This window comes from Saccostrea echinata, unplaced genomic scaffold, assembly GCF_033153115.1.
Source record: "Saccostrea echinata isolate AGI-Se365-2 ecotype Australia unplaced genomic scaffold, CSIRO_AGI_Sech_v1 ptg000025l, whole genome shotgun sequence".
Classification (NCBI taxonomy): Eukaryota; Metazoa; Mollusca; class Bivalvia; order Ostreida; family Ostreidae; genus Saccostrea; species Saccostrea echinata.
Window position 1 is genome coordinate 27,346,291 of NW_026889774.1, and position 14,203 is coordinate 27,360,493.

General features: G+C 34.3%; 1 protein-coding gene across 1 annotated transcript; it reads left to right on the forward strand.

Annotated features, from left to right (window-relative positions):
* The first annotated feature begins 700 nt into the window (after positions 1-700).
* Positions 701-2,822, forward strand: LOC133192285 (uncharacterized). The gene is made up of 3 exons (XM_061328297.1): positions 701-827; positions 1,077-2,386; positions 2,701-2,822. Exon 2 carries the CDS (start codon positions 1,088-1,090, stop codon positions 2,378-2,380), a length of 1,293 nt encoding a protein of 430 aa, XP_061184281.1. The 5' UTR covers positions 701-827; positions 1,077-1,087; the 3' UTR covers positions 2,381-2,386; positions 2,701-2,822.
* The last annotated feature ends 11,381 nt before the right edge of the window (positions 2,823-14,203 follow it).

Consider the following 14,203-nt stretch of genomic DNA (forward strand, 5'->3'; position numbering starts at 1 on the left):
AAAGACGAAAACATCAAGACATGTGAAATTTATGTGAAAATGCCAAGCCATTTTGACATAACTTTCATATGAATTTTAAATGAAGAGCATATCGCATAAATAAGAAAACTTCAAATGAAAGTTCTAAAAAAAAATTATGTGAATATCATACAAACTTATTCACATGATATTCGCATGAAAAAATATTTGTATAATTTTTACATGATATTCACATAATTTTCAAATAAAAAGATAATCACATAAATATGTCAGCCACTTTTCTCTGTGATATAACGGACCAAATTCGCAAATGTAATACAAAATGTAATTGATACATGAGTGTATTCAATATATAATTAATGGTCAACAAAAACACACGCCGTCAGTTTATATCTCATGTACGCTAGGAATGATAGAAAAAAATAAGTCAATTGCTATTGAAATTCGTGTCTTCCTTCTTAAGAGAGAGAGAGAGGGGGGAGGGAGGGGGGTGAGAGAGAGACTATGCGTGTGTGCTCGCATTATAAATATATGCAAAGAACATCGTTCGGTACATTTGCGCCTCCGCTTTCCATTATGAATTCACAACTTAAAGTAAAACAGAGGTACAAATTGTCACTAATTTGTCTTTGGGGGCAAGTTGACACAATATATGCAAACTAATGATAGATTCAATGTTCCACCAGCCGAGCACGGATGATGGATCTGCACAATAGAACAGAAGTTTTGTCCCCCCTACAAAAATTGATGAAATAGGATAGTCGTTCAGACTGTTCGGGAAATAAAAGGACATTTTTAAGTTTGGCAATTTAACATTTGCTCTTCAGAAGTCCCGGGCGATCGTTAAGGTAAGCTGAATTACTAAAGAACGACAACTCTTGATAAAGAAAATTAAAGATTTACACCGAAAACATTTATTTATTTATTATTTATTTATTTTATTAAATATTTCACGAGAAATAAAAATAGAAGCATCTCTGTTAAAGAGTGGTGATTGTTTGTTGTTGTTTGAAACAGAGATAAGAAATAAAGATAACTGTGTTTACTACTTACACTTCTCTCTCTCTCTGAATGTATGTATCTATAATTATTTTCAGGGTCCAGCACAATGCGGGGTCTCTTCCTAGTGATTTTAGCGGCGGCGGCAGTGGTCCGCGGTAATCTTTACAGGGGACCGCGATTTATAGATCTCGGTATCGTAGGGATTCTCCGACCTGTCACCATAGGCTACAATCGAGAGACTCTTAGTAGACTTTCTGCCTTTGACAGACTAACCAGTTCCTCAGTGAGTGATATTGGTCCTACATTCGTGGCAAGTGGAGTAAGCGGAGGATCCACTATCGGCCCCGGGCCATATCTGGCCGGAAGCAGCGTCACAGATGTCTCGAGGACCATAGCGCCATTCAGTTCAGGGCCATTATCAGGAGCTGTCGAGGCCTATGAGGGCATAGGGCCTATCGTTGGACCAGGCTCCAGCGGACCTTATTTTGATGGCCCATTAGACACAACAGATGGACCAGATATCGGACCTTTAGATGGACTCTCTGGACCTGTTTCCAGTGACGGATTGAGCGTGGGACCTGGAGCCACTTTTGGAGGGGGCGTGACTACAGTCAGATCAACCAGAGTTTCATTTCCTGGTCCAGTAGGAACATATCCAGAGGAAAACCAGCCCTATTATGATGGACCATTTGATAATCCATATGATGGACTGGATTCATCTCCTTATGATTTAGGAGGTTTTGGTGAACTGGGTGGAGTAGGATCTGGAGGCGGTGTTGGCGGAGGAGTAACAACAGTTAGAACAACCAGATATTCTCCCGGCCCTGTAGGAACATACTCTAGATTGGATTCATATGATGGATTGGATTCATCCCCTTATGATTTAGGAGGCTTTGATGGATTGGATGGTGTAGGATCTGGAGTCGGACGGGTATCAACCGTTAGAAGGACCAGATATACGTTACCCGGAGTGACTGTACCATCCATTTATTACACTAGAGGTTCTACTGGAGGGGGCAACTATTTTGATTTAGGGTACGACTTCCCTGGTGACGGCGATTATGACAGACTGCGTTTGTTGTCGGGCGGGTCAGGTTTTGGCGGAAGTTACGCAAGAGATATACAATATTCACTCGGGGGCCGTTCCGATGGTTATTACATTAATCCGTATAGATTTCGGGACTCTGGAATAGGACTGAGGGCTGGAGTGGGAGCTGGAGCTGGAATAGGACCAGGAGCATTTGGAGATGTTCGTTCTTCATTTTCTGCCGGCGGAGATACTAGTATCGATTCAGCAGCAGCAGCATCAGGAGGAGTTGTCGGAGGCTTGACATCAGGATCTACTTCCGGTTCAGAGGGGTACAGCATTACGGATCCTAGAATCATGCCCAACTATTAATTTAAGGTAATTAGGTCTTATGTCGAAAAACATATTTTGATATACATTGACTTGAAAAATTCTTGAGATAAAAACCATGCAAATGGGAATGCTTAATTTTTTTTATTAAAAAAAGACAATCTCTCTATTTTTGCCCCTCCCACCACCCCCACACATGGGGAGAGAGCTAATGATGATATTGAGCCATTTTACTTGTGAGACATGTTAAAAATGTAAAGTTTTTTTTTTATTGTTTTCTTTTATGAACTAACTCTTAGTCTTCACTTTCTGTAAGTTCTCTTATTAATTAGACAATTTATTAATAGTATTTTATTTTCCAGATTTACGAGCCTGACTTCTGAAGGGTAACTCTAAGCACGCTGAGTTTCTACACCATTAACACATTGTAATTATCATTTATATCAGACGCCCGGGGATTTTTAAATAAAACATCAAGCACAAACTCTTGACTTTCATACTCCAATCCTTACTATGTATTGTGGTTATTCAGAACAATGTTCTGCTATGGTGAAAAAAGTAGAACAATTGCATAAAATTATTCGATGTTATGCAGTGTGTGAAGTGATCGAGTTGTTTCTCATGCTGGAGGGTCACTACTGTCACACTGGTGCATATATATGGATCTGACAGATCCCTAAATTAAAAGACACGATCGAGAAGCAGTAAACGTTTGGGTCTATCAACTCCTTCTCAACATTTCAATGCAAGAAATAGCAATAAATGCACAAAAAAGTTGAAAACTGAAGAATTTATTAAACACCCCCCTTCTCCAACATTCATGAAAGAATTTTGATTTCTCGGAACGCTTTTTAAATTTTAACTTAAATTTTTCCGACACAAAAAAGGGACAATTTCCATTCAAAAGCATATTTTTGCAAGACAAGGGTTTTTCAGTCTGCTACAATAGCATACTAAATCTATGTGTATAGAAGACTAATACAATGAATGGGAAAGACATAAGGTGAGAATATTGAATATCATAGAAAATCCATAATTTCTTAATAGTTTAGGAATAGGTTATTTGCATTTTTTACAACCAGAATAAGTCCAAAAATATGTATCAATCCATGTATCCAATATTTTTGTTCATTTCATTTGAAAAAAAAAAAGTTAATTCGTTGTCTTGAAGAATAATAAGCACTATTTCACTTTGCTATTTAAAAAAAAGAAATCTTGCACACATATAGCAAACTCCTTTTATGACCAAGGAACATTTATATATAAAAATTTAAGAAGGAGAAAAAAAGCAAGAGACCCATGGGGCACAACGCTAACCCGAGTCATTTTGGCCTATCATGTTCGTCAGAGGAAGATTTAAAAAAGATCTTTTCCTCCTCTTTATTCACATGAAAAAATCTGACCCGTTATCGTTACTCCATTTTAGCCCCGAGGGATCAGGACATAAACAAACATGAATACAAACATCATGGGAATGCTTTTATTATAACAATATAACTTATACATGCTCTTACTGTTCTGGAGAAAATTTTTAAATATTTTTTTCTACATTCTAGCATTAGGTTAAGTCTGATCTCCAAGTTAACCCCTCAACTAACCATGGATTCCATAATTTGAAAAAAAAGAAAAAGAAAACCTTAAATCTAAACAACTTGGGAATTCGATATCATTTAGTGTTGCCCTGCTACCCTTGAAAAGAATTTTCATTATTGGCAAGTTTGGTTGAATATGGGCCAGTGGTTCTGCGGAAGTAGGCAATGTTCAAAGTTTACAGACGGACAGACTGCTGGAAAAAAATCTGATCAGAAAAGCTTACAGTTGAGGTGACTCAGGTGAGCTATAAACACTTAGTGCATCACGTCAAGAGTAAATAAAAGAAATGCATGGCAAACTAAGTACTTCGTCACGTCATATGCCTCCACATGGTAATCACAGATTGCATTCAATAAATCACCCGGGGCCGATCACAAAAATCTTGCTATCATATATTTTGCTCTATAAAAAAGGGATACACCAAATAGTAAAAGTATTGATGAAAATCTCTATCATAATACATGATATATTCTTTGAAAAAAATTAAGGGACCTGTATAGCAAACAAATGATTTGGCACGTTATATGCGTGCATTTGGTTTCATCTGCATGATGCAGTCAATCACAAGTGAACAGACAAGGTACGATATTGGCCAAATTTGGTCCCTTATTTCAGAATAAAATTATAGTCGTTTGTAATTAAAAACCATAATTGATGCTTATTTTGAAAACTAGCATTGATTTCGATTCAAAGCATACCCAGAGGCTCCAAGATTGTGATAATTAAATAGAAAATTTCCAACAATTCCACATTTTTAAATACTTTTCACTTTGGAAAACACAAAGCACAAGCTAGGCTGTCGATGAGAGGCAGTAGCTTGCATATACATGCGCGGATCTAAAAAAAAAAAAGGGGGGGGATCGAAGGGTCCGGAATCACATGGAATTTTCAGTTATCAAAGGACAGGGTATGGGAATGGCCGAATTTGGCCCCATATTTGATGTAAAAATCAAACGACAGTTAAAATTGTGACAGTTTGCAGTTAAGAACTTTTAATATTGCTCGTTTTAAAATCAGCACTAATTTTTACTGAATTTCCTCAATTCTGATGGAATTTCGTTCACTTCGGGAAACATAGAGCACAAGCTTGCTTATATGAGATTTTATACACAAGATGCATTAATTTTCTAGTGCATACAATATATAAATTTGGCAGATAGGCAATCTTGTGCTCTGTGTTTTCTATAAATGTGCTATAAAATTGATGAAAATTTGCATAAAAATGAGAAAATTCGGAAGTTGGCACAAAAACCTTTTGTACCCCATGCCTTAGGATCAATACTCATTTTGTAAGAGGGATGACAACAAGTTTTAAATGATGAAATATTTCATCGTTCTTAGAGACACCACAAATCAGGGTCAAAATGGGTGCTTAGCCTCTCTTATCCTTTATATATTTTAATGTATATACTAACAAACAATGACCTTAAATCCCCAAGAAAATACGGACCCCTGGTATATGAATGAAGGGAATAGACTTGTCTCAAATCCCCCACCCCAGCCAACGAAATAGGTTTTAAGGTTTGAAGAAGTAAGCTGATTTTTTTTTTTTGGGGGGGGGTTGCTTGTCAAAGAACTTTTGAATCGGAACAAACCCCCACCCCACCCCCCAAGGAAAAAAATAGATCCGGCCGTTCATGTCCTACTAGTATTTGCTTTCCGAAATATATGTTTGAAAGTTGATGAAAATGTTAATAAAATTGAAAAAAAAATGAATTTGTGGAAATTTGTGATCCTATCACCTTAAGCTTTTAGAGCTTGAAAATCAATATATTCACTTTAAAGAAAAGGTGGTCACTTAGGTCACAAATTTTTAATATGAATTTTTTGCTTCATTCCGAGAGATACACGAAGAAGGGAACTACAAAGGTCCCTTTGTCAGCATAATTATGTAACTTAAATTAGTTACATGCAAGTAGCTCACATGTTGACATTAAGTCGCATATCAGTAAAAATATCTTGCATTATTCATGTACGATGTCAAATCCAGGCGTTAGTTAGAAAATTGAAAAATATTAAACATCAGATTCTCTGAAAAGATTTGCAACTTGCAAGTAATATTAATATTTTGCATGTACGAGGGGTTATCAAAAAGTTCGTGGACTGAGTCGATAAAATTAGTACTATGTAGTCTGTGCTTTCAAAATTTATTAGGAACATAAAACAACAAAAAATAAAGAAATTTTGAAAATTTTAGCTTGATACGTTCATTATTTGCCAAATTATTATAAAATGAAAACGACATTATATGATCACCCGGCGCTGTCTCCGTTTAGTTTCATGACGTCCGTCGGACGTCGTTGTTATTCAATTTCCGATTCTTCTACCTCATACTCTTACCTTGATGAGATTCCCTGGAGTTGAGCAAGGACTTAAACCCGTCCCGCATATAATATTGCAAATAGATTTATACATAAGGAGAGATCCTCGCTTGATTATGCCAGCATATTTTGCTTTTTGAAGTTCATAATCTATCACACATGATCAACTTCATTTTTTGACGTGATTGACTTTTCACACATTGACTACAAATCGACATTAACTGTGCATCCCTTTTCTCGCTGAATCCATTTTGGCATTAAAAAGACAAGTACTCTAGATGCATTTTATTTCTCTGTAGCCAGTTTAAAGATTTCATAGGCCTATACCAGTTTTTTTTAGGGACAAAACTTTGTAGAATGTTGGAAAAAGAAACCCCTCTCCCTTTTTGACGTCATTTTCAAGCCCTTAATTGTTTGGACACTCCAAACAAAATTTACGATAAAATTTCATAGAACTTACAGAATGAGGTAAAAAATGCATATTTTACGGAACAATAGTGTCCCATTGATTATGAATTAACGGGATTTTTGGATGTCAAAATTAATGTTCATAACAAAATAGTTTTTCTCAGTAATACTCAGGTCAAAAAACGTCATATTCGAGGTTGCGCCGCCTGGACATACCATTGCTTACAAAAACATTACTAATTTATTAAAAAATAAAATTTATGATTTATGGTTTATTCTTTAGATAGAAAAGATGATGCTAACTAAATATTTTAAAAATTCATTAATGTACCTAAAGCGGTTTTAATTTTATGGCGCTAGTCCACGAACTTTTTGATACCCCCTCGTAGATATAATTATTTGCATGTTGTCCTAATTTATTTTGCATATAGGGGACAGAAATTGACATCATAAGATATATATATGCTGCATGTTGACATTATTATCTTGAATGTGGACATCTTCTTTAGAAAAAAAAAGAACTTGCATGTTGTGGACATAAATATGCCATCATAGGTCAATGATCCATAATTGTACTGCTTTATTGATTTTGTCAAATAAGAGGTTTATCATAGAGCCTCTGTCATGTTTTTGGAATGTTATATGGTAAAAAGTAAATGTACAAGTGTTTGAAAACATCACCCACCGCTTTGTGTGTTTGTACATTTCCTGAGAAAAAATCAACTATTAGTAAACTCTAAAACCTTTTCTCACCTTTAAACTCCACCTACAGATGTTATAAATATTGATTCTTACCACTTAATTAAAAAATTGTTTTCACTTACTATGTTTTTCTCGTTACAGACCACAGGTTATAGTTTCCTTAGCAAAACTGAGTAAAACTGACTCTATTCCAGATACCCGTATTCGCGATAACACTGCTAACATCCCATTTGTCTTAACAATATTAAATTGCAAAGAACTACATGTTTAATAACAAAAGGCCCATGGGCCACATCGCTCACCTGAGCACATTGGGCAGGCAAACGCACAAATCATTTCGGTATTGAAAAGATTACGGGGGGGGGGGGGGGGGCTTGAATTTTAAACTATCTGATGATGCTTCCATATCAATATAACAAATGGCTTTCTTGTGCTTGAGAAGATTTAAAAAAAAATTCCCCATATATTCCTTTGTAAAAATTTGATCCCCGATTGTGGATCCTCCCTATCCCAGGGGTCATCATTTGAACAAACTTGAATCTACACTACCGGGGGTCATGATTTGAAAAAAACTTGAATCTACACTACCTGAGGATGCTTCCATATAAATATGACTTATCATGGCTTTGCTGTTCTTGAGAAGAAGATTTTTAAAGATTTTTTCTATATATTTCTATGTAAAAATTTGATCCTCCATTGTGGCGCCGCCCTACCCCCGGGGGTCATGATTTGAACAAACTTGAATCTACACTACCTGAGGATGCTTCCACATGAGTTTCATCTCTCCTGGCCTTGTGGTTCTTGAGAAGAAGATTTTTAAAAGATGCTATTAATTTTTCACTAATTCTTCATTATCTCCCCTTGAAAGAGGGCGTGGCCCTTCATTTGAACAAACTTGAATCCCCTTCACCCAAGAATACTTTGTGGCAAGTTTGGTTGAAATTGGTCCAGTGGTTCTTAAGAAGAAGTCGAAAATGTTCAAAGTTTACAGACAGACAGACAGACGGACGCCGGACAAAAAGTGATCAGAAAAGCTCACTTGAGCCTTCGGCTCAGGTGAGCTAAAAATGAAATAAAAAAGAATACTCTAAGAGAGAGAGAAGGAGAGATTAAAGAAAAAGCACTTCTTATCTGATTTAATATATATCTGACCAGTAAAAGTTTACTTCCTAGAGATAAATCTTTTTAACATTAAACAAAAGATTGTTATCTGACAAATGTAATTGTAAACTTTATATGATGTTCAAAATTCTACCTTTCTGCAACCATGCTTATTAATCTATACAACTTTTTGTCACTTTAAATCACATCATTGTAATAAAAAATTAAAATCTATGCGGTTAAACTTTTTCATTTTACTTATACATGTATATACACATGACTTAAGTTGACACTTTCAAGATTTTTGATAAAAGTTAACGTTTGTTTGTATCATCTGTCCTTGAAGAAACCTATATGCCTTTTGCTATATTGATTTTCACCTTTAAAAACGTTATACACTGTACATGTATCATGTTGTTATTTTGATTTTCAGCATTGTAATGATCATTTGTCAGATGACTTTAACCATTGTAAAAGTCATTTGTCAATAGAATCATTGTACTATTCACTTTGTCTCAATGCTTTTCATCATTGTAAAAGTCATTTTGTCCCGTTCAATGGTTGATTTAAGTAGTAGTACCTTTATTGGCGTATACATTACATATATTGCCACCGAAGTATAACATTAGTTTTATAATATAAACATTGGTCAACAGATGTTACACAGGTGCTTTATAACATAACTTGAAATATACATATATGAAAGAAGAACTATACAGCAGTATCTCCTATTATTAATCTTGCTTTAGAGTAAAGTTTTCCCTCTTTTTAAAACATTCAAACACGTATTTCCCAAGTTTTTTAAGTACATTTTCTGAGTCGGAATTAAGTAATTCAATTAATTTTACCATACTAGGTCTTGCGTAAAAATATTTTTTAATATATTTTTCTCTTAACTCAACATAAAACTTGCATATTAAAACAAAATGATATTCGTCTTCTATTTCGTTAGATGTACAAAATACACATTTTCGTTCACTTATAAGACATTTTTGCTCATATCTACCAGACTCAATACGTAAACAATGTGAGGATAATCTGAGTCTACTTAATGCTTTTCTATGTTTTTCATAATATATACAATTGAGATATTCAGCCTGGTGCATAGTCGGGTTTAGATATTTAAACAATCTTAAAGGATGGGCATTTTCTATCTCTACTTTTAGTTTTTGAAAAAAAAACAATCAGCCTGCCTTTGTTCAAAATAAACATAAAATACCTTTTCATTTACTGACTCGGGAAAATACCATACATCGCCAAAACCATGTGATAAAAGTGTCTGTTTGACAAAAATGATCCAATTTGTAGACATATTCTTAAAATCATAATTATAAATTGACCTTATAAGACAATTTTCTGATCGAAGGACTTTAAACCAATATTTAATAATGCGAAATGTTCTCGTTACTATCAACGGTTTTCTTCCTAATTCCCCATAAACAGCCGGGGTACATGTTGAGGTTTTAACTCCCAGTAGTCTTTTACCAAATTTTAAGTGTATTCGTTCCATTTCTTTTGCCGGTATAGAGCCCCACACTTCTGCCCCATAGTTCATTTTCGAGACACACGCAACGTTGAACAATTCACATACTGTTTTACAATCTAGTGACATTTTTTGAACATTACTCATGAATGCATTATATAGTTGTAGAGTTTTTTCTGCCGTTATCTTCACATGTTTATTAAAGAGTCCGTTTGAGGAAAACACCAGTCCAAGATATGCAAAACTGTCTACAATTTCCAGGGCACTACCGCTATACGTAAATTTGTATCCCTTTTTTGTCTGTCCTTTTTGAAAAATCATTACTTTCGTTTTATCTATACATTTACGCAAAGGCCCCACTTTTCACAATAGGCATGTAGGCTATTAAGATGGTTTCGTAGCCCATTGGGTGTTTCGCTTATTATGGCTAGATCGTCTGCAAATAATAGTAGAAAGATGTTTATTTGGTCAATTTGAATGCCACATGCAAAATTTTCCTGTAGAGTTGTAGAGTGATTAGGTCAAGGTCAACAGGTGGAGTATAGGTGTGTTCTTTTTAGGAGAAAGAAAAAACGGTTAAAATACGGTGTTATACGAGTATTACATATACATTGTGTGAACGAACTTCGAAAGTATAGTGTTGGAATTAAATGCCGAATTCAAGACAGAAGAAGAAGCGGGGTCGGAATAAAAGTAATCAAGAACTCTCTGAAGGTAACACTAATAAAAGACGGCGTGCAGAAAAAATGGCGGACCATTTTAGGAGAGCGTAAGGGGGGGGGGGGGGCTTGTCAGAAGACTATGAACATAGCAATGTGCGCATTGTAATAGTAACTGAAAACAATAAATTTTGTTCACATAAAAACAATCGTTTATTTTTTTTTTTCCTGTGATTCAGTCATAAGTATATTCATGAAATTTTATGTTTTAATATTTGGGCGTTATAGTACATTTATCACTACAATTTCATTTCAGATAAATTTGATATTTATACTCCATGATGTTAATCACTCATTTGACTCTCATATTATATACTTTAAAAAAATCTGCTTTAAGGGGGTACGCCCCTACGCATTAGGATTCCAAGTTAGGAGGATTAATATACATGTATTTCAAAATGTGTATTTAACATTTTACCTTCATATTCATAAGAATTACGACCTAACATGATTTTATTAAAAGAATGAAAGACAAATGCATTTAAAAATGCATACCACAAACAAATTTTCCTATCTCCCACAAAGAAGGGTTACATTTGTTTTCAATATGTCATTCCATAGAAATTTAATACGGAAATTTTAATTGCGTAAGAATACACTCTTGAAAATGACATATATCACTTCTTTATTGAGAGAGGCACCTATTTGAACCAAGATATTTGAATTTTGAAAGAAAAAACTGTTATTTATCCTGAAAAGTATTTTCTTGGGGGCTATTTTTGTACGGAAGGGAAACTAGAAATGCAAACACATTTGCTTATTTTAATTTCTAAATTGCTTTAAAACATCTCCTAACACTAAGTAATCGTTATGCCCAACTATTTTTATCTGACATCTGACAACTTGTAGTTTATCGAATGTAAAAATAAACCAATCGATGCCTTGTCAAAATACACAAGGCTTACATTCACAAAAACTCTTGAAAAATAATTTCAATTTTTTCATTAAAGGAGATGGGTGAACAAGGCGTATAGAATGCCCATAGGTTCAGATATATAAAAATCATATTCAGTTTGTTAATCTAGTATTTGGAGTAAAGTTCTCATTATTGAAATTTATGAAATTATGAGAAAATTTTTCTGAGGAAAGTTTTCCAGGCAAAAATTATTCTGTTATTAAAAGAATAGTATGGTATTTGTGGGGTTCGAACCCTCGCAATAAAAATCCTGAGTAACATTTTTCTTCATGAGACTTAAACGTTAACCACTACGCTACATAGCTCCTGATGAATGGTGGCATTCAAATCATGTTTGTGATATTACCCATGATTAAATGGACTGAAATATCAAGGAAAATTTTGTTATACATGAAATTTAATTTTTCACCTCTATGTTTGTCGCACTATAGGCATTTCGCTCGCCTTGATCGCCCATCTTCTTTATTTACAACCTCCATAACTTGAGCAAATGAAATGTTTCTCGATGTTTTTTTTTTTTTGTTCTACATATACAAAACAGAAGATGTCAATAATATTCATGCAGAAATATTTAAAAAGGCATTACTCTTTCAATGAATTTTAGAAACATATGCTTTGTCCATATTAAATTTTCTTATTTTTAAGTGCAAAAAGGTCACGACTCATATTTTAGATTTCAAGTGATTTTTTCCCCGGACTATTCAACAATTATTTGTAGCCCTGAATTCTTCACAAGATTTTAAAGATTTTCTCCTTATATTCCCCATCCCTGCACCGTTGAATATGGATTGGACAATTTTAAACCTTCATCTATCATGAGGATGCAAACGTATAAGTCTGAAAATAAAAAGTTTAGTTCTAGAGGATGTTCGTCCACATCATTTCCTCGTTGTGAGTTCGATATGCATATTCATGAAATCTCATTAACAAACATATATCAGTATTGGGTCTTAGTAATCTGGTAATAGAGCTACAAACAATGGCACTCTTAAATGCAAATGATTCGATAAAATAAAAAGAAATATAAGTTAATTTTGAAATTCATTCGACCTTGTAGCACTGTGATGCTCTTATTACTATGATGTTGCATCAAGTTCTGTCAACGTTAACTTAATTGAAAATTTTCTCAGAAAAAAAAGCTTTTGGTAGAATTACTTTGATTTTTTTTAATTTTTAAGTATAATGTTTATATTTTAAACATCATTTATTAAGATGTGTCAATGTAGTCCTGAATTATACGAAGTATATTTTTAGACGATTACTTGAACCTAACTGAGATTTTGCTCTGTGTAGACAGTTGACAAAGTGTTGTAATTTGTCTTGAGATTCGTAATTAGTAAACATCACACGACACAACACAAACAATGCAGTGAAAACAATGGCTTCATAAAACGGAAAGCTAACTGATTTTGACCGATTAGTGCAATCACAGTTTCTCAATATCAATGTTCTTGTAGGAAAGAGATCAAACAATGACACGCATGATTAAACATGGGAGTAAGTAAATTTAAAGCTGGTCATGTAAACATGTAGAGCATACTGAACAGGAGGCCCATAGGCTATTTTGCTCACCGAGTCACATTCCTCCTCAAACAAGTTTTTAGACACGTGGAATCCATTATTGTGTCCCTTGTCTTACAGATTTCAATTCTAATCTATTGTATTTCATTTTAACGGTAAGCCTACTGTTTTTGAGGAAGATTCTCAGAGATATTCCATTTATTCTGTCGTAAAAAAACAAAAACAAACTTGGAGCAATTCTACTGGAAATCCTTAATATTAATGCATGAATGCTTTCAACATACTAGTATCTTCTAAAAGAAAGTTCGGACTGTTTTATTTCGGTCTGTCTAGCTGTCCGTCTGTCACAGTATTTTTATTAAAAAAAACTCCTCTTACTTTTTAGCTATAGTCAATTCATCTTTTGGCATATGGTTGGTTTGTCCCGTAGATAAGTAATAATGTTTCGGAATATTTATTCATTTTAGGGAGTGCAGTTGATAAAAAAGACGATTTCCTACAAAGAAGAAAAGAAATCCTTTGACATTTTACTTAACAGCCAAATCATTATTTGGAATACGATTGGTAGTGTCCTCAAGATGTGAAATAATGTGTTGTAACTTTAATTTTTGAATACTAGTATCCAATTTCATTCAGGAGACAGATAGGGTATACTGAAAATAGAAAAAAAGTTTTAACACACACACATACAAACACACACTCAAAAACCTTTTCTTAATCTCATTTTAAACAGTATTCATGCTTTATTATTTTTTTTAATTCTTTAATCTCAGACTGGTATTGAAATTATTATGTAACAAGAGGCTTCTGAACCACATCGCTCACCTGAGTCACCTTGGCCCTGCTGTTTTTTGTTTTTTTTCCAGAGAAGATTTTAAAAAAAGATTTTTTCTGCTCTTTAATCAAATATTAGAAATTGACCCAATATTGTGGGTCAGTATATCCTCAATAGGTTATGATATAACCAAAGTTGAATCCATGGCTACACATTGGGTGCTTCAGTTTCAATATGAAAAAACTTTTATCCCTAATTGGGGTCCCACCTTACCCAAGCCCCCAGGGGACCTTGAATTAAGCAACCTTAATTCTACACAACCTGAG